The 21,276-nt window shown below is 46.5% G+C and overlaps 1 protein-coding gene across 8 annotated transcripts in view; it reads left to right on the top strand.

Annotated features, from left to right (window-relative positions):
* KTN1 (kinectin 1) overlaps positions 1-21,276 on the top strand; it is a 112,474-nt gene that overhangs the window by 81,886 nt on the left and 9,312 nt on the right. For 2 of the 8 annotated variants that reach the window (XM_083514181.1, XM_083514180.1), the window contains 9 exons: positions 2,657-2,743; positions 7,130-7,219; positions 8,203-8,283; positions 9,280-9,369; positions 9,459-9,551; positions 11,962-12,033; positions 12,698-12,781; positions 12,981-13,064; positions 20,896-20,979. In XM_083514181.1, coding sequence (XP_083370307.1) covers positions 2,657-2,743; positions 7,130-7,219; positions 8,203-8,283; positions 9,280-9,369; positions 9,459-9,551; positions 11,962-12,033; positions 12,698-12,781; positions 12,981-13,064; positions 20,896-20,979 — 765 coding nt within the window. The remainder of the gene's footprint in view (positions 1-2,656; positions 2,744-7,129; positions 7,220-8,202; positions 8,284-9,279; positions 9,370-9,458; positions 9,552-11,961; positions 12,034-12,697; positions 12,782-12,980; positions 13,065-20,895; positions 20,980-21,276) is intronic. The other 6 variants (XM_083514185.1, XM_083514183.1, XM_083514184.1 and 3 more) reach the window with 3 other exon arrangements.

Genomic DNA, 21,276 nt, shown 5'->3' with positions numbered 1-21,276 from the left:
GGAACAGAAGGGTATCTTTGATTAGTATTTGCAGACACTTTGTACCCTTGTTGGGAATGAGTGGAAGCAGAACTGATGTATGGAACCAAACTCCTCAGGGAGCTGTGTTATCCTTTCAAGCCTTCAGTACCTGTGCCAAAAATATCCCCCACTCTAAATTCAGAATGGACATTATACCTGGGCTCTTTTTTTCAGTAGCTAGAACTTCTTAGGAAGTTTTCTAGCGGACGCCAGCTTAGCTAGAAAACGAGAAGCAGAACACAGCCCTCAAAACAAACGGATGAATGTTCTCTGGGCGACTAAAGGCCAATCCAGCCCTATAGTCCACTCATTATTTGCTTAGAGCAGTGTTGGCTTGTGCTGCTTATTCTGCATGTGTCTCCAGAAGTCTGCTCCATCTGTTGCTTCCTCTATCCCAGGAGCATTTGGAAACGCTGAAACGAATTGAACAGTTACGTTTGCAGACGGCATTTTTCCTCCTACAACCATGATCTCAAATTTTCTGTGTTATTTCATATCAGTGAGAGTTGAGATTTCCCCGAAGAGCTGAGCTTGTGAGCCTGGGTGTCTTCAGGGGCCCCCAGCCTGTATGTTGAAGCCCTTTGAACATGCCACAGTGCTACATGTCTACATTGCAGGTGACCCTTCCAACTCAACAATGGGCATTTATAGAATTGCAAACTAGTGAAGTAGCACAGTTGCAAAAAAAGAGAATAAATAAGCTGACGTATCACACCCCTGAAATGCTTTTCCTATCCCTAAGCTTCCTTTAAGCCCAACCATCCCACAATATAAATAATATAAAAAATAACTTTAAAAGTATTAGATGTGTCCCTCTTCAAGCTAATTTAAACACACATAGCGCACATTCCCAGTTGTGAGTAGTGCAGTTGGGTTGAGGCATGGCTAAACCAGGCCCTCATTGAAGCCTGCCTTGTGCCAATAGGAACCCCCCCCCCAAAAAAATCATGCAGTCCTAGGCAGGCAGCAAAAAAACCCTGAAGGAGCGTCTCCACCCCCATCGTTCAGCCGGGACACTGAGGTCCAGCGCCAAGGGCCTTCTGGTGGTTCCCTCATTGCGAGAAGTGAGGTTACAGGGAACCAGGCAGAGGGCCTTCTCGGTAGTGGCGCCCGCCCTGTGGAACGCCCTCCCACCAGATGTCAAGGAAATAAGCAGCTATCTTCTCTTTAAAAGACATCTGAAGGCAGCCCTGTTCAGCTTGGTGGAGCAGAAGTTGCACAGCCTGGTGTACTAGATCCCTCATTCCACCACAGTTGCTAGTGGAGATCTGCCTCCACTCTCAGAGGCAATATCCTGGGGTTCACATGGGGAGAACCTTGTTGGACCCAGGTCCTGGCTGACCACTCTGGGAGCAGGATTCTGGACCCGATGTACCTGTGGCCTGGTCGAGCAGAACTCCTCTCAGGTTCTTATAAGAAGCCGGTGTAGAGTAGCAGGAAATGCTATTTTTATACACGATCGCAGAAATTCCCTTGCCCTGGGTTCAGGAGCAGGTGGGTGAAATGCAACAGATGCCAGAGAAAAAGGGATCCTCTCCGCCCAACAGTTGCTAATTTCGGGAGTCAATATGGCAGGGGGAGTAAAGCCCTTCTAGCAGAATGGCTGAGGAAAGCATAGAAATGATAAGATTTGACTTACTTCATTAAGATGCTGCTTTGTTTGCTCTCTTTAAAATGCAACATTTTTGACGCCGACAAAAAAAGTTAGTCCTCTAGTCTGCCTCGTGGTCCAGCCAACGCAGCGCGAATTGGAGCAGGACTTTCACCTTCTCTTGGAAGCCACCTGCAGTTTGGTAGGAGGCTGAACGTCGGACGCTACCTTCACATTGAGTCAGATCATTGGTCTTCCTAGCCCAGCGCTGTTTAGCTTAACTGGCTGAGCTCTCCAGATTCTCAGTCAAGTGGGTCCTTTTGTAAGTGAAGCTACTAGGGATTCAACCTGAGACCATGGCTGGATCTATACAGATATAAAAAAATGCTATAAAAACCTTATTGGAAAAATTAGCTCCCAATGCAATTTACCATTGGCTTCGGATTGCAGCTCCACACCGCCCTCTGGTGTCACATTTGTGTAACGCATTTATAATGTAATAATTGACCTGTGTAGCGGAGTCCCTTCTGTATGCAAAGGATCCCTTCTGTTTCTGAGCTATGCACCCTCCCTAGGCTGATGGCCCTGACTGCTGCAGGTGATGCTGAATTGCTGTTGATTTCTGGGTTATGCAGGTGAATTAAAGCTTGGTTGGTCCCAGGGTGTGTGTGTGTGTATTGCTCACTTTTGAATACTCCTCCTCCTCCTCCTCCCTCACAAATGCAGTCAAAGGGGGGGAGGGTTCCTAGCAGTAATGCTGTAGGCAGAACCAGGAAATAGAATGGCAGGACAATTGGGAAAGAACTAGCTTTTTTTTCTCTTTTTGCTTTTGAAACACCCCCCCCCCGACAAATTCTCTTTCCCTTTTTAACATCACACTTGGTGTGTTTTTTTTTGCTAGCGTGCCTCATCTTAATTGACCACCCAAATCATTTTGCAGTAACCTGCGCTTAAATGCAAGCGCTCTCTCGCTCTCTGAAGTGAAAGCAAGACACCGTTTGATTATTGGCTGAACTGAAACCATATCTTTCTAAAAACGATTAGGACCTTCGAGAGAAAAACTGGAAAGCCATGGAAGCATTGGCCTCAACTGAAAAATTGCTGCAGGACAAAGTGAACAAGACTGCTAAGGTTGTAATACTAACTGCTAGAAACAACTGCATTGAAACTAGAAGTGATTCGGCAGCCGCCTTTTAGAATCAAATGGAAGCATTTAGCTTTTACTGCAATTATAGATACACTCTGTTCTGAATGCTCTCTCTCTCTCTCTCTCGTACTGCACTTTCCACCTCTGCTTCTGCATGTCATCTTAAACCTTCTCTTTATGTTATGTCCCCCTCCCCTTTTGATTTGTGAGCATGCTGTCTGCTCTGGTTTTGCTTGGAACAGTTGCTAGAGCTATAGGGCTGTGTTCTCCCTCTCTCCGCCCCCCCCCCCCGAGTTGGGAATCACACCTGCCAGCATCTTGTTGGCCACCCAAACATCCTCTCACTTTTGTGCCCAATGAAACCTGTCCATCATGTAAGGACTGTCATACTCGGTGCCCTTAAAAGAAGGTTGAAATTAAAAAACACGCAGGCCATGATTCAAGCCGATTTTAAAAAAACAAAACTAAAAACTTTCCCCATTTATTTTGGCAAAAGTATGAAGCACAAGCTGCACACCCTCTCACTCCATTGGACTCAGCAAAGGGTATTGCCCAGCATGCATTTTGGAGTGTTTCCTTACGGGCCAGCAAGGGCTGCTTTTGCTTTTCATGCACACAGTCCTTGAAATGGCTAAGATTTGGAAGCGTTCAAGCCGGGCTGGGATTGCAACGAAATTGGGATACCTGCTGCCGCCACGGCATCTCCTAGTGAAGTGTCATTGGCCCACTATAATTTTTGCAGACGAAAGGAAACAGCATAAACAAAGCGTATGGATAGGTTAAACAAAATTCTAAATGGCAAAATAGCCTCAAATGTGGACTATGGTGTGAAGTTTTGACTATGGTGTGAATTTAGATGCGGCAACCCGGATCTGGCAAGTTAAGGGAAAATTCTAAATTTAAAAAAGTTAAGTGTTTAATATAAATGAACAAATTACACAAACTGGGGGAAATGCTTATCAGTGGTCTACAAGGAGTAAATATTGACACACAGACAGCTAATGGTGTGCCAGTTTTGAGTTGTATCCAGTGAGGTTCTACTGCCACGACAGCACTTCTGTTTTCTCTCTTTTCCTTGTATACCCCCCAAAATCCACTCTAGAGGGTCCTTAACCTTCCAGAGCTACTTTTGAGGGTTCACAGTGGTCTGGGGTAGACTAGAAAGAGAGAGGAAGTCCCTTTGCACCAGCAGAACTAGAGTGATGGGATACAACCCATTTTATGGTGTTATATGAACAGATTACAAGGTCTGCTGGTATTATTATTCTGTTTCAGCTTGCATATTTTCTTCATTTTAAGTGCTGTTTTGTGATTTAGGACTCCCAGTTTAAATCTCGTCAGATTCAAGTTGCTGCATCTTAATTCTCACTATGGTTAAAACTTCACTCAGTCCCAATTTAAGGTGCATGTTGACTTGGGGGGGGGGGGTTTAAAACCTAAAATCTACCCTGTCAAATCTCCACAGGGTTCAGTAACTTACAAATACCTTATTTTTTAAAATAATAAATCTGAGAAATGTGAAATCTTTTAAAATGCTTAAGAGAAACAGGTATGTAGTTTAAACTACACAAATAAAAATAGCCCCTGTCTCCTGCCCCTGTCTTCCAGCCCCTTACATTTGAGGCCCTTTATGCACATGAAATCTTTCCCCCCAGCCAAACTGACAATTCACTTCCCTGACAGAAGCGCTACTATTTAAGCTTATTTTAAAAATCATATCTTATATTTTTTTTAAAAAAACTAACTGAAAAAACGTAGTATAATCGTATCATCCACTTACTGAAATTACACAGAATTTGGTTAGGATATGAAAGCCATTTAGCTGAAGAATAAGCTGCTTTGGGGCATGGGGCTGTAGAATCTCCCTCCTGGAAGTGTTTCAAGAAAGGGTTTTTCACTGGTGTTTGCTGCAACGCTCTACAGGGCCAGGAGTTTGAACTACGACAGCGGACTTGAACGATCTGCCTGCTCCATTGGAGTTCCTTCAGGCTTTGACTCAGCAACTTTTGTGAAGAGCCCCAACTTCCTCTCCCCCAACAAACAAATTTAAATAAAAGAAAATTGCAGTGGAGATGGTTTCAACCTCTGGCAAATCTTGGGGGAAATGAAGTTCATTGCTTTATAGAACCGATATATTTAGACTCTTCTACCCTGGCCTCAAAGACTGAGGATTTTTTGCCGGGGGTCCCCCCCCCCCCCCCAGTTTATCCACAGACCTATACCTCCACAACAAGTTAAATTCTTACTACTGAAACTAGAAGGGCAATAAAGCAAAGGGGGTTTCTGCCCTGCCTCGGAGGGCAGTCTGCAGTCATGGGGAAGGGGTGCATACAAGATTCCCTTGTTGCCTTGATCATTGGAGGCCGTGAGCGTTCACGCTTGCTGGATCGATGATGGTGAGAGGAAAACGCTGCCCAGCTCTATCAATTGGTTTCCGTTTTGCTCTGTATTCCGGGGAGAGAAAGGCATGGTGTGGGTGGAGATTGCCTCTTGAGGAATGTTCCGTAGCGTTTTTGAAAGGGGCAAACCTTTCCAAAGTCCTTAAATCAGGGCTCGGAAACCTGTGGTCCTCCCAGACATTGCCAGGCTCTGAGCTCCCCTGCCCAGCTGGCACGGCAAAAGGTCAAGGGTTAAGAGGAGCTAGAGTCCAGCAACTTCTGAAACGCCACAGGTTCCCAACATCTGGCTTAAAACTCCTGTATTTAAGAGGCTGTGCCTTTCCTAAAGTCCCATCGTTGGGAGAGACATCTCTGGTTTGCCAAAATTTCTTCCTGGTCTGATTCTTGGGGGGGGGGGGGAGTTTGATTGTGAGCAGCTAGATCAGCAAAGGGGAACTGAGATCATCTCCAGGCGATGATGCACTACACTTGTGATTGGGCTTTGCACTGTATTGTGCTCCCAGACATGCAGAAAGCACCCCAGCAGCCAGATGGGTGTCCTGGGATCTGCTGTAGGCTTTGAGAACCCTGGACTAAATAAGTCTCAAGAGCATGTCTTGAGATGGGCTTTATATACGGCAAATGGTGAAGGGTCCGCTGCAACAAGAGATGCTTGAGTGAACCAGCTACCTGCCCCAACGCCCCTAGGCGAATGCTTAGTGCACTGTAAAAATACTTAGTTATAGAGATGTAGAATGGCTGCCTTGCATTCTCTCCCAGGATGCAAGAGCCAAAGGGAATAATGGGCAGTACATACATGCATATCCATCATTTGATGACTTGGGACTCCCGAAGGTACCATCTCCCAACAGAGATCAGTACTTTTTCATAGTTCTTACCTGGGGTCACCGCAAAGGAAGGAACTCTTTTAGTGGAGATGATTCACACGCTCAGCTGAGATTCAAGTGATAGGAAATCAAGGGGAGTGCATGCATGTGTGAACTAGCCCTAACTCCTTCCATTTGACATGTAACTCTCCACTTACAAAGTGAGCTTTCCAGATGGCAGTTTTAGTTGCTGCACAGTGTCGAAACGAGTTTCCATCCCCTGTTGACAGAAAGGGGATAAAATGGGGATATGGGAAAAGCACACCCACAAGAAATCTCACTTTGATGCCCACTTCAGTACGGAACACTGTTTTCTTGTGATGGCTTAATGGCCAGGAAAATAAGATGCTTTGCATCTGATCCCATAATTACTTGGGCCTTTCAGAATTTGCAGTCCATATTACTTTCATGGCCTAATTCAAATGGAAATCAAGGATCAAGGCCAGAACTTCAGACTGTATTATTTTGAGTGTGTATTCACTGGAGATGGGGGAAGCACCATGTACTTAAAAGTCAAGGGCAACAAAGGATGAGCAATATAAAGGGGAGGGGGAAGGTGGTGACCCTCAGAAAATTTCTAGGAAAAAACCCGTTATAGTGTGTGGAGGGGGGGCATATACCACAGAATAACTTGACAGTCATCGCCCCTTGATAAAGATTTCATCAAAATGTGTTGGGCTTTGTAATAATATTTCTTCCTGGCGCCTCTTTGAGGAATGCTTCAAAAGTGAAGAGCAGGAAGCTGTGATCTGGGCCTCTAAGAGTGTGGGTTGACATAGCTGCCAACCCCCCGTGCCCCTCACTCCGCTGTGCCCGCATTCTGCCTCCCCAAACCCCTTAAGGGAGGGAAAGAAATGAACAGACTCTGCGGAGGCTTCTTTTGAGAACTTGTTGAAAGTACAAAACAACACGAAGGCCGAGCCCTGAAGCGGTTTCTGCGGTGTTAATGCAAGGGTCGATGGGTGAAACTGTTTCTGGCCCCTCGGAAACAGTAGCGCTCAATTAAGCAAGGAACATTTAGGCCAAGGAAGGAAATTTTTATCTTGCCATCTGGTGGAAATTTTGCATTGACTTGGCTCTTCCTCCTTTCACTCTGTCAATCCAGGAGCGGCAGCAGTATGTGGAGGCTGTTGAAGCAGAGACGAGAAGCACACTGCAGAAGCTGTTCCCCATAGTGTCTCTTCCTTCCACCTTGGTAAGATGTGCCACAGTTCTGTGCTTCTCCAGCTGCCAGCTGGCGACAGTGGAAGCAAAGCTGTTCGCTTTGTAGATGCTGCTGAAGAGTGGAGTGACTGGGCTTCCTGGCTCAGAGCTGCTGGTGTGCACCTCCAGGGGCTCCTGCTAATCAATCTGTTTTGCGCTACTTGCTTTTATGATCTCACGGCATTGCGCATTTAAAGGCTGCTTAGTTTTGTATCCCTGTTTTATGCGCAAGACTCCAAGCAAATTGGTGGCGTTTCCTTATCTCTTCCATGCAAGCGTAAGAGCTGAATCGGACATTGGTGGATGGTCTAACTTGGGCTGTAGTTCAGTGGTAGAGCAACTGAAGGTCTGGGTTCAATCCTTGGCATCTCCAGATGGATCTGGTCTTGAAGAGCCACTGCCAATCAGTGTGGACAATACTGAGCTAGATGGACCTAGTGGTCTGACTCAGTATAAGGAAGCTTTCTGTGTTCTGCTCTCCCGGAAAGTCAAGCAGAGACTGAACATCTGAACAGTCTTCTTTGGCGATCACTTGTAGCCAAGTAAGATTGTCTTCCATGAACACAGTCTTAACAGTGAGTCTGTAAGTGACCGTGGAGGCCAGTTCTGGATCTACAGCTCCTTCCACAGTGGGGACATAGGCTTCTAGGCAGAAGTTGATCGCGGTGAGGGCTTGCCAAGCATGCCTTCCTCTTAGCACGTTTATCCCTTGCGTCCTGAGTTCGAGTGTCTTCAAAGCCCATGACACCTTTGGTAAAGGCTGTTCTCCAACTGGAGCTCTCGCAGGCCAGTGTTTCCCAGTTATCAGTGTCATCTGCCTCTTCCAGATACTGTGTCTGGATGGAAGATAGGGAGTGTGAGTAGAAACCAGCCTAGCTTACAGAGGTAAATTTTACACCCAGATGGAAGGGCAGCTCTAGCTAGCTGGTTTTCGTCATTCTCGGGATACCAAAAAGATTATCCTCTCTTGCACAGAGCCACAGCGACTGGATGCGTGGGTTTGAAAAGGCAGTAAGAGAACATACAAAAGATACATCTCGACCAGAGGAAATTAAGGTTGGTATAAGTGGTGTGTGTTTTAAAAAGCCTTAAAGGAAGCTCTGCTCAGGTGAGCCAAAATTAATCTTAAATTTGCCATATACAGTCATACCTTGGATCCTGAACACCTTGCGAGTTGAACGTTTTGGCTCCCGAACGCCAAAAACCCGGAAGTGAGTATTCCGGTTTGCAAACGTTCTTTGGAACCCAAACGTCCGACACGGCTCCCACAGGTTCCAATTGGCTGCAGGAGTTTCCTGCAGCCAGTTGGAAGCCGTGCCTTGGATTCCGAATGTTTTGGAAGTGGAACGGACTTCAGAACGGATTCCGTTCAACTTCCGAGATATGACTGTAATGGGAAACTCCCTGGCTGATTTAACAATAGCTTCAGCTCTGCCTATGCTTCAGGAATTCTGGACGATGCATCTCTACAAAAGTGACCATTTAGTAACAAATAGAGAAACTGGTTCCCTCCTGAAGGTCTCCTCAAAATTAAAACCTACTTTGGAGTGTGATACTGTTGCTGTTTAAAAGTAGCTCAGTTGGTTAGAGCGCGGTGCTGATAATGCCAAGGTTGCAGGTTCAATTCCCCATATGGGACAGCTTCATATTCAGGTTGGATTAGATGATCCTCCGGGTCCCTTCCAAACTTCCAAATGATGAGGGTTTTGCACAACCAGCAGCTGCTGAACCTTCAATCCTGGCTGCTGACCTGAAGGGATCAAGAGAAGCTCTTCTACATAGCAGAAAGTATATGGCTAATACAGGAACAAGCGCACAGACCTGTTCTTGCCTTTGCTGGAATAAGCCTGGAAATTGGAGGGAGGTTGTAGGTGGCTGAAGAGGGGAGGTGGGGAGGGCAAATGTTCCATCCATGAATTTTGTTAGGTTTAACTTAGCTTTAGGATCCAAGCCATCGGTCTCCCCTCACCCCAGGCCAATAAGAGCAAACTGGTTGCTCTTTCTTACCAACCTGCAAGATATCTATATGATATTTATTTTTCCCCTTCACAGGCCATGGAGCAGAAGTTGAAGGAGGCAGAGGAGATGCATGTCATGTTGCAGCAGGAGTGCGAGAAGTATAAAGTGGTCCTTGCTGAGACGGTAGGAGTGTGTCCTGTGAAATTTACACACACACACACACACCACAATTTTCCTATGGGTGTTTGGTAACTGAAATTCTGTGTTGCTAGGAGGGAATCTTGCAAAGGCTACAGAGGAGCGTGGAAGAGGAGGAGAGCAAATGGAAAATAAAAATCGAAGAATTGCAGAAGGAACTTCAACAGGTACTGTGGGGGAGATCCTGCTCCCAGAGCTTCACTCTTGAGTTTCTCCTCTCTGCCCCTCTAAGCTCTGGGGGTGCTCCATTTCCAGCACCAAGGGGCAGATTTTGGGGGAGCACTGTCTAAAACTCTGCTCAGGGTTAGAAGATGGCTCCACTGGCTGCTCCACTTCATGTAATTTTATCTGTGTATAAAATGTGAAGCTTTTCAGTATAACGGAACAAAAGTAGAAATGCAGTTTGAAACATCAGTGCAACCCCCAATATGAAGAGGATGAGATAGGTAGCAATGGCTCATTTGTCATCGACATGAAATAAGAGACTGTCGTGTCATCAGCCCAGTCCTGTGGATGCTCTGCTAATAGAGATTGAGCAGGGACCTTCTGTTTCAGCTTTTAAAAGCTTTCCGAAAATGTTTCTATGCCAAAAGGCACATGCCAGCAATTAGGAATACCTGTTTCCATAATGGTTATGGATAGCTGAGGGTCTCTGGTTTTCCTTTGTTATGTGTGTTTTTATTATATATATATATAGATGCCCTAACGGATCAGCAGCTTGAGGCAAGTTCACTGAGGATGCTCATAGCATGTCATTATACTGGAATCAAAACAATGGCTTGTGGTTCTTTCCACCAGTGGAGGCAGGGAAGGCATTCCTTAGATCAGGTGTGGGGAAACTTTGGCCCTCCAGATGTTGCTGAACTGCAACTCCCATTTTCCCTGGCCATGGGCCAGGTTTGCCAGGGGTGAGGGAATTGAAGTTCAGCAACATCTGGCAGCCCAAAGGTTCCCCACGGCTGCCTTAGATGCAGAGAACATGCTTTGGATGTGAACAGTTCAAGGTTTAGTCTCTGTCATCTCAGTTTCAAAGATCCTATGCTAGAGCCTGGGGACACAGGTGGCGCTGTGGGTTAAACCACAGAGCCTAGGACTTGCTGATCAGAAGGTCGGTAGTTCGAATCCCTGCGACGGGATGAGCTCCCATTGCTCGGTCCCTGCTCCTGCCAACCTAGCAGTTCAAAAGCACGTCAAAGTGCAAGTAGATAAATAGGTACCGCTCTGACAGGAAGGTAAACGGCGTTTCCGTGCGCTGCTCTGGTTCGCCAGAAGCGGCTTAGTCATGCTGGCCACAGGACCTGGAAGCTGTACGCCGGCTCCCTCGGCCAATAAAGCGAGATGAGCACCACAACCCCGGAGTCGGTCACGACTGGACCTAATGGTCAGGGGTCCTATGCTAGAGCCCATGTCTATCAGGACTGTGTGGTGGGGCTTCTGTTCCCAGCTAGAGGAGACAGTTCCAGGCTGGAGGGGCTGAATGTTCTGATTTGAGGAGCCTCATATATTTAGTCTATGGCCCGAGTTAGTTAGTTGCAAGCAAGGGTCAGCCATGTCTCCTGAAAACAGCATACTGAAGTAATCAGCCTCTTGTACATTAGCTGGCAAATCTGCGATCGTGTATAAAAATAGCAGCACATTCTCGAAGTAATATCAGGGGGCTTAATCCTGTTTTTGAAAAGCAAAAAGGGAAAACGCACCACCAGTGTTGTACTTCTGTGGCTTTCCTTTGCTTTCATCAAAATAAATTAATCTCTCTAAGATGATTCGGATTATGCATCCAGCAAGTGCTTACTGAAGCAGACGTGATGCAAATGGGGAGAATGTCTGCGCAGCCCCACCCGCTGGCAGCAGGAGACCAGCAGCATTTCATTGTTAACTGGGAAAGACCATCTGCCATTGCATCTCTACCTTCCGCGGAGTTAAATGATCTGGGTTTAGTAATCTCTGGTTCACGGATGGGAGCTGTCTTTGCCACCTAGATGAAGGAGGTTTGTTAGCCCTCTCTGGTGTTCAGAGTGCTACGCATAACATTGGTAGCGACCTTTGTGGGTCACAAAGGCCAAAGAAATGAAAAACAACGGGTAGTAGCCAATGGACGCTTCCCGTCAGTGCAAGGATTTCCACTTGGGGCTTCCCTCCTCCTCCTTCCCCCGTATGCTGCAAAGGGTTGGGGGAGTCCCTGGAACCTATTTAGGAAAGCGAGGAGAGTGCTACTGCACAAGTGAAAATCTCTGCAACAAATCTTTCAACAAAAGATTGGGAGGCCATCTAATTATTCGCAATTTGCAGAGTGTAGATGGGGGAAACGTCTACCTCTCCTGTAGCGTAGGAACTCTGTGTCGCTTGGCAGAATTGATTGGAAGGAGATTCAGAACAGGCAAAAGGAAGCTTTTCTCATAACAGTAATTGTGAACAGCCACAGCAACCTGAAGCCAGTTGGAGTCTTGCGAAATCAGCAGCCCCTGATCATACATTTCACAGTCTTGAAGAGTAAGATGTTTGTCATTTTAATAATAATAATAATAATAATAATAATAATAATAATAATAATAGTGTTTATATTTTGTCTGATTGCAGATGCGCTCATCGGTCGCTCCTTTGGAGCAGGCGGTAGAAAGATTAAAGGAAGAAGTCAAAGAAGTTGATTCTGTATGTTTCGTTTAATCTGTACATGAAGGGTTACTTCATCCCAAACCTTCTTGGGGTGTTTGTGTAAAACTGGCCCAGTTCAGACATAAAGATCCCAGTTTGAGAAACTGGACTTGGAATGAGCAGTGTGCCTACATGGCGCTCCTTGCCCTCACCCCTCCCTCACCTCATGCACCTGTCTTGGGCATCTGGACTTGGGGCAGGGGTGCTGTCACAAAAGGGGACCCATAGGAGTGGTCAACGTATTTTTATTTAAAAGCTAATTTTTAAAATGACAAATTTTGGGGGCAGGAAGCCAAATCTTTCCATACTGGCCATGGGTTAGTCACCCCCAGCTGCAGATTAAATTGCAGCCGTTTTGTCTAGAACTTTTAAACGTAGCCGTTATGATTTAAACGCTAGTTGCTAAACACCTAGTTTTAAGTTGCCGCGGCTGGGTTTTTCAATTCATGCCCACTGAACCACCAAGGACATTACTGAAAGATAGGTCAGATCAGGGTATGAAATCTGACTAGCATTTCAGGAATTGGTGAAGCTGGTGATTAATGCAGTTTATGGTTAGCGCTGGAAGAATGACTTTCAGCTTGGTGGTAACAGATGAAAATGTCTGGAAGCAGAAGGGACACCTTAGTAGCTTTCATGACTTCTTTGCCCTTTTTTGCAGCTTAAGAAGGAACGAGAACATCTGGAGCATGAACTGGAGAAGGCAGAAATAGAGCGATCGACGTATGTTTCAGAAGTCCGGGAGGTAAGCTGCCTGTACAAATTCAGCTGTTACTTTTGCTCTCTGTTGCACTCAGCGCATGGCTCTGGTTGGCCCAAAGACGAAATGCTTGCTCCCCTCCGGGGCGTTTGCTGTGTGTGACTTCTAACCACGGAGCCAGAACAGGGGGGAAGGGGGTGGCTGAAGGAGATGCGTCTTAAAGCCTCTGAAAACTTCATTTCAGCTCAAAGATCTGTTGACTGAATTGCAGAAAAAACTTGATGACTCATATTCTGAAGCAGTAAGGCAGAATGAAGAGTTAAATTTGGTAAGAGGCCTGTCCTCCTCCCTCCGCTGAAAACAACTTACTCCAAAGCAGAGGGAACTTTTCTGAATCCTGTCTTGTCTGCTAACCCCTCCAGCTCAGACTTTGTCTGCTTCAACCACTTTTACAGCCTTTTCTCTGCCTCTTAATAACAACATTAAGTGTGTTTGCTGCTCCCTCTGGCCCTTTTCGCTTAAAGCCTTAACGTTTGGGATGGTTTGTGAATTCAGAAGCCTGCTTTCTCGGAACGCAGGGGGTCTTGGCTACAGGTGTGGAAAGTGCTGCTTTGCCTCAATTCGGTGCTAGGTGGAGTTGTGAGACCAGAATGGGAGTGTCCGCTTTTAGGCTGCACCTTTTCCATTGAGGGAAGTCCCAGTTTCTAGAAAGTGAAACTGGGCAGTTTTTGGCAAGGGGCACAGAATGTGGCATAATGCAGCCTGCTGGCTTGAGGAAGGCGTAGTCTTTCTGCCCTTCGAGTGCAATGTACGTGTCAGGGAAGAATTAGAGGTTTTCAGTTTATCAGAGGGAGAAAGCATTCCCCAAGGGGGGGAGGAGAGCAGTGAATCTAATAGAAGGGAGCAAGAGGAACAACAGGGAGGGACCGGTTGTTCACAGGAAAGGCAAGGGTTCAGTTCTAGCTCAGATTCGGAGGAGGGGAGATACAGGCCAGCTCTAGCCAGGAGGTTAGAAAAAAGAGCGGGAAAGCGAAGGGAAAGGCGCCTTCGCCATTTTGAGAGTGGCTGGTCATGGAGAAGCAGAGCTCAGAAGGTATCTGAAAGAAGTGACTCTGAGGAATAATAGTTAAGAACTGTTTATAAGAATGTTTTGTTAATACGCAATAAAAAGTTTTATAAAAGAACAAGAAGCGTTTGTGTGGTGATCTGAAGAGGACAACGACCAGTCCTGACAGAATACCTTCTGCTCTGCGCCTCTTCACTATAAGTAAAGAAGGAGAAACCAAAATGGATGGAGCTGTGGCGCCAGTTGGGCAAGGAGAAACCCCCGCGCTCCAGATAACATTACAGGACTTATGGCAACAGAACTTACAGTTGAAAAGTCAAGTCGACGTACTATCGGCAGCCCTGGGAGAACATAGAACCATGCTGCAATCGACGTGTGGAGATAGAGTGAGTAAAACATTTACTGTACGTCCACGTAGCTTCAAGGGAGAAAGCTCTGAATACATGGCTTTCAAGACAGAAATTTCTTACATAATTGAGATAAAGGATAAAGAATTTCAATCTGAGCAAGAGAAGGTTGCTTATGTGATTAATTTCTTGGAAGGGAGGGCTAAGGACTGTGTTATACCCCTCATATCTCGGAGGGATGTCGCCCTAGGAAATCTACAAATTTTTCTGCAGTATCTAGACACAATTTTCTTAGACCCTGCGCATGAAACAACCACAGCTAGGCAGCTGTTGAGAATGAGACAAGGAAAAGACACTGTGGGAGTTTATTGGTCCAACTTTAGTTTGCTGGTGCAGAAATTAAAATGGGATCTGAATTCCCCAACAGTTGCAGCCCTTTTTAGGGAAGGACTGAATAATGAGATTTTAGACCAATTGGCCCAAATGCCAGAACCTAGTTCCTTGGACTCTCTGGTCCGAACGTGCCTGCAATTGAGCCTACGCGTGGAACGGAGGGCTAGTGAAAAGAAGGAACAATGGAGACCACGGTGGCGGGAAAATAATATCGAAAGTACAGAGAGCAGAGCGGGCAACGTGACAGGACGAGAGCGGCCAGAGCCCATGGAATTAGGAGCAGCCAGACCCCTCCCAGTTACTACCTCTTCCATGGTAAGAGGAAATGCAGGGAAAGGAAGAGATGCAAGGCGTTGCTTTGTCTGTGGAAAACCAGGGCATCTAGCACGACAATGTCACAATCGTAAAGGATGGGAGTCTCTATCTGGAGCAGACATGAGACACGACAATTGCCCAGAGGAACTGCATCAGGGAAACGAATGTCCCCGGCTGGAAATGGGAGCTTGCAGCCGGGTGGAGAAGCAATAGAAGGCTCTCACGCGGAACCGCCTATCCCAGGGCTAACGGTGAAGGTGCAACTACAACTACCCAATGGACACAGCGTCCAGGTAGAGGCGTTGTTAGACTCAGGAGCGTCAGCAGATTTCATAGACCAGAAATTGGTACAGGAACACAAAATCGCTTTGTTACCTTTGAGTTCCCCACTGCGAGTGAAAACAATCGACGGCAGACCGCTACTTTCAGGAGAAGTGACTTATGAGACTCCACCAATGAGAATGGATATGGGTCATCACTCAGAGACCAGGGCATTTCATGTGACCAAACTAGCTGGGCACCCAATGGTGCTGGGCATGAGTTGGCTCAATCGTCATAATCCGATAATTGCCTGGCATCAAAGATCTTTGGTTTTTGGTTCGATATATTGTATGACACATTGTTTGGGGCAAAAGGGAAAAATCTCGGTGGAAGTAATGGGAACAGAGGTAGAAGGGAAGTTGATGGGGAATGAAAGTGAGATTCCATCACAATATATGGCTTATCAGGATGTTTTTTGTGAAAAAGAAGCAGATAAACTTCCACCACATAGGCCCTATGATTGCAAGATAGATCTAGTCCCTGGGGCACAGTTGCCACCAAGCAAGATATATGCCATGTCAGAAGTAGAATCTGCAGCATTGAGGGAGTTCCTGCAAAAGAATTTGCAGAGAGGTTTTATTAGAGAGTCTACGGCCTCTGGGGGTGCTCCTGTCTTTTTTGTCAAAAAGAAAGGTGAGGAAGGGGCACCAAGATTAGTATGTGACTTCAGAATCCTTAACAGTCAAATGAAGCCTCGTGTGTGCCCACTGCCACGTATAGATGACCTCTTAGAGAGAGTAAGGTCAGCCAAAGTCTTTACCAAGCTTGATCTACGAGGAGCATATAATCTGATAAGGGTCAGAGAAGGGGATGAGTGGAAAACCAGTTTTTGTACTAAGTATGGTGCATTTGAATTCTTGGTAATGCCTTTTGGCTTGCAAAATGGCTCAGGGGTATTTCAAACCTTCATCAATCACGTCTTAGCAGGTATACTGGATCAGTTCTGTGTCTCTTATTTAGATGACCTCTTAATATATAGTGAAAGTATGGAGGAACACGTAAAACATGTCACACAGGTGTTAGAGAGATTGAGGACCAACAGGTTATATGTGAAGTTAGAGAAGTGTAAATTCCACACACAAAAGGTGGAGTTCCTGGGATATTGCATTTCCCACAAAGGGGTGCACATGGACCCCAGTAAAGTTCAGGCAGTGGTGGAATGGGAGGCACCTAAAACTAAGAAAGATCTACAGAGGTTTTTAGGATTTGCTAATTTCTATCGTAAATTCATAGGTAATTACTCCAAAATCACAGCGCCACTAACTGATTGTCTAAGAGGCAAGGGGCCATTCAGATGGACTGAGGAAGCACAGAAGGCCTTTGATAAATTAAAGGTGGTGTTTGCTTCAGAAAAATATCTTATGCACCTAGATCCAAGTAAGCGTATAAAGGTAGAAACTGATGCCTCTGACAGGGCTATTGGGGCCATTCTGCTGCAACAGGACAAGGAAGGGGACTGGAGACCCTGTGCATTCTACTCTAGAAAATTAAATCAATCAGAACAAAACTACACCATATTTGATAAGGAACTTTTAGCTGTGCACGCTGCCTTTAAAGTGTGGAGACATTTTTTGGAAGCGGCATCACATCAGGTGGTGGTACAAACAGATCATAAGAATTTAGAGTATTGGAGAACTGCTAGACAGCTAAACCAAAGGCAAATTAGGTGGGCAGAGTTTTTTGCTGGGTTTAATTTTAGGATTGAGTACATACCTGGGCATCAAAACATTCGTGCAGACGCGCTATCGCGCAAACCTGAGTATATGGAAGGGGAAGCACCTCCCAAGTTGCGAGAAATGCTGAGATCGGATCAGTGGGGGTGTGCAGCCGTAGTAGTGGACGGCAGGGAATTCCAGCAATTGACAGTAACAGATGAGTTTGCACAAAAGAAAATGGAGGAACTGAGAAAAGGTAAAGGGGAAGAGGAAGGTTTCAAAGAAAAAGATGGATTGTTGTACAGGAGAGGGGTGCTGTATGTACCTGCAGGTGAATTAAGAGGTAAAGTGTTGAGGCAACATCATGATAACCCGACTGCAGGACATTTTGGTAGAGAAAAGACCCTGTATCAGATCACACGGCAGTTCTGGTGGCCAAAGTTGAGGGAGGAAGTAACACAATATGTAAGAGGTTGTGAAGTATGTCAACGAGCCAAGGCACCCAGAGCAGCTCCCGCAGGGTTGTTGCAACCTATGCCCACGCCGGGAAGGCCTTGGGATGTGGTGTCTATGGATTTTATAACGGATCTACCGTCATCGCACAGGCAAACAGTGATCTTTGTAGTGGTTGACATGCTAACCAAGATGGCACATTTCATACCATGTACCAAAATTCCGACCGCACAGGAAACTGCAAAGATGTTTTTAGATAATATTTTTAGGTTGCATGGTATGCCATCACAAATCATTTCAGATAGAGGGGCCCAATTTACATCACAATTTTGGAAGAGGTTAATGCAGTTACTAGATGTGGAGCTAAGCCTCACGTCAGCGAGACACCCGCAAACCAATGGGGAAGCTGAAAGAACGAATGCAACACTACAACAATATCTGAGGTGTTATGCTGGTTATCAGCAGAGCGGGTGGTTAGAGAAGTTGAGTCTAGCAGAGTTTGCGTATAATAATGCAATGCATGTGTCTACGGGCAGAGCCCCATTTGTGGCAAACTATGGCTTGCACCCAAGGGCATTCCCAGGTCAAGAGGAGCAGTTAGCAGTACCAGCAGCAGAACAAATGATAGAGGAGTTGAGGTGCATGCATGAGATATTGAAAGAGGATTTGGAAGAAGCTAAAGAGGCTTACAAAAAAGCTGCAGATAGGCACCGGCGAGTTGGGGAAGAAATCCAAGTAGGGAGCTGGGTATGGCTGTCTACCAAGGGACTACCAATACGAGGGAAGTGTAAAAAGCTAGAACCAAGGAGATTGGGACCTTTCCAAGTAAAGGCTCAAATTAACCCAGTCGCTTTCAAGCTTCATTTGCCTGAAAATATGAGAATACACCCTGTATTTCATAGATCTTTATTGTCAGTGTTTGTACCAGCACATAAGTATCAAATCTCAAGGGAACCACCTCCTTTCCCCACCATGATGGGGGAAGAAGAGACCGAAGTGGAAGAGATATTAGACTCGAGAATAAGTAGGAGGAAATTACAGTATTTAGTTGCATGGAAAGGGTTAGATGAGTCTGAGAACTCATGGGAACCAGCAGAAAAAATTAACGTTCCGGAATTGCAGCGAGAATTTCATAGAAAATATCCCCACAAGCCAAAACCCCAGAACTGGCATCTTCAAGAAATTCTTGAAGAGACAGATAGCGAGGAAGAGGAGTTCATAGGGTTCGGTCCTCCAGAAACAGAGGAGAGCGAGGAGGAGGAAGGGGGGCTTAGGGGAGGGGGTGATGTCAGGGAAGAATTAGAGGTTTTCAGTTTATCAGAGGGAGAAAGCATTCCCCAAGGGGGGGAGGAGAGCAGTGAATCTAATAGAAGGGAGCAAGAGGAACAACAGGGAGGGACCGGTTGTTCACAGGAAAGGCAAGGGTTCAGTTCTAGCTCAGATTCGGAGGAGGGGAGATACAGGCCAGCTCTAGCCAGGAGGTTAGAAAAAAGAGCGGGAAAGCGAAGGGAAAGGCGCCTTCGCCATTTTGAGAGTGGCTGGTCATGGAGAAGCAGAGCTCAGAAGGTATCTGAAAGAAGTGACTCTGAGGAATAATAGTTAAGAACTGTTTATAAGAATGTTTTGTTAATACGCAATAAAAAGTTTTATAAAAGAACAAGAAGCGTTTGTGTGGTGATCTGAAGAGGACAACGACCAGTCCTGACAGTACGTTCTTCAAGGCAGGAGAGGGAAGCACTAGGTGCCCCAGACAGAGACTGATTCAGTCCCTTACTGGTCATATGAGCCACTGCCTGTTGGGCATCGAAAAGAAACCAGACCAGCCTTGCTTTGCTGAAGCTTCTGGCATTATGGAATTGATTCATATACCGTATTTTTCGCCCCATAGGACGCACCGGCCCATAGGACGCACCTAGTTTTTGGGGGGGGAAATAAAGGAATTTTTTTTTATTCCCCCCCCAGGTGCGCTGCGCTAATCCCGAAGCTTGGGGCGTGCGGAGCTCAACGCGCCCCAAGCTTCTGGGTGCCAGCAAGGTCTCCGCTAGCCGTGGGAGAGCTGCGCGGCTCTCCCAGGGCTAGCGGAGAACTGCGCTAATCCCGAAGCTTGGGGCGTGCGGAGCTCAGCGCGCCCCAAGCTTCTGGGTGCCAGCAAGGTCTCCGCTAGCCGTGGGAGAGCTGCGCGGCTCTCCCAGGGCTAGCGGAGAACTGCGCTAATCCCGAAGCTTGGGGCGTGCGGAGCTCAGCGCGCCCCAAGCTTCTGGGTATCGGCAAGGTCTCCGCTAGCCGTGGGAGAGCCGCGCGGCTCTCCCAGGGCTAGCGGAGCGCTGCGCTAATCCCGAAGCTTGGGGCGTGCGGAGCTCAGCGCGCCCCAAGCTTCTGCGTGCCGGCAAGGACTCTGCTAGCCGTGGGAGAGCTGGGTCTCCCACGGCTAGCGGATAGCTTCCTGAAGCCTGGAGAGCGAGAGGGGTCGGTGCGCACTGACCCCCCTCGCTCTCCAGGCTTCAGCGAAAGCCTGCATTCGCCCCATAGGACGCACACACATTTCCCCTTCATTTTTGGAGGGGAAAAAGTGCGTCTTATAGGGCGAAAAATACGGTAACTAACTCTCAAGCTGAACTGCCTCCAGCTGGGTCGCTGTGAGTTTTCCAGAACCCAGAACGAAAGTTTGAGCATCACAGAGGGTCACGTAGAATACGAAAATGTCATTACAAACGGTGACTTCCCTCCCATCCTGTCATTTTTGGGTGAAGGTGGCTTCACCTTTATGTCTCTCCACATGCAAAAACCTGTATTAGGTCTCATATTTGAAAAACTCTGAAAATTACCAGGTACTTAAATATTACAAACTTTTGGGGGTACTGCTTTTTTGGTGAGAACAAGTTATTTTGGATGCACGTGAGTAAAATTATGAAGATATCAGATGTTCTGGCTAGCTCAGAGGGGTAGCCTGTGAGTTCCCTGGAAGAAAATGGGAGAGAGGCTGTGTATCAATGGCTTTAGTCAACTTGCTGTTCCTCAGTTCTTTGGTGGCTTCCAGATGTTTTGGTTTAAGGCTTCCTTAAACAAAACACTGATGATGATTGGAACTGATCTGTGGAGCAGATACTCACTTGTGAAAAGCTTCGTGCAAATGCCCTGATAAGGCTGGTGAGGCTTGGATAACATATCCTGACAGTAAGAGCTGTTTGACAGTGGAATTTGCTGCCAAGGAGTGTGGTGGAGTCTCCTGCTTTGGAGGTCTTTAAGCAGAGGCTTGACAACCATATGTCAGGAGTGCTCTGATGGTGTTTCCTGCTTGGCAGGGGGTTGGACTCGATGGCCCTTGTGGTCTCTTCCAACTCTATGATTCTATGATTCTATGATATCCATTTAGAATTTTCTCACTGATTCTAACCTCTATAGTTACCTGTAGCTTTCTGTAGTTGTTCTTTTTCATCTGTCTTGCAGATGGACTCACTTTGCTGCCCAACTCTCCTTGTAGTACATGTTTGATGACTAATCTTCACTCTTCCTTCTCATGTGTGTGTGTTTATACTTGTAGCCACCTCTTATTCCCTTGCTCTCATCCAAGAGGGATGCGCTCAACTGGCTTTGTCTTATCTGTTGCAGCTGAAAACCCAGTTGAACGAGACTTTATCCAAACTCAAAATTGATCAGAGCGAGAGGCAGAAACTAGCAGTTGACTTGCCTAAGGTAAGGAATGGGTCTAAGTGGTCTAGGGGGAGTCAAAGATACAGTGCTTTGTAGCTTGAGGCCCAACTGCAGCCTGTGTCACACAGTGTTTTCCTCTAGCTTAAGTTACTGTGCCAGTTGTGGCTCCCTCGCAGACAGAGAAGTCCTGGTCACAGTTATCTATCCTTTGCCAACCTCTAGGCTGCGCTGTTGCTGTGTGTTTTCTGTGGGGCTTCCTTTTTAAGGCTATTCAGAAAAGCCTTTCCAAAAAGCTGCTTCGAGGTTGTGAACAAGGGACAGGCTATTGGGAACATAGCT

This window comes from Podarcis liolepis, assembly GCF_965112155.1.
Source record: "Podarcis liolepis genome assembly, chromosome: 1".
NCBI classification, from domain to species: domain Eukaryota; kingdom Metazoa; phylum Chordata; class Lepidosauria; order Squamata; family Lacertidae; genus Podarcis; species Podarcis liolepis.
The sequence above is the reverse complement of the archived record's forward strand: the minus strand, read 5'-3'. Positions and strand labels throughout refer to the sequence as shown.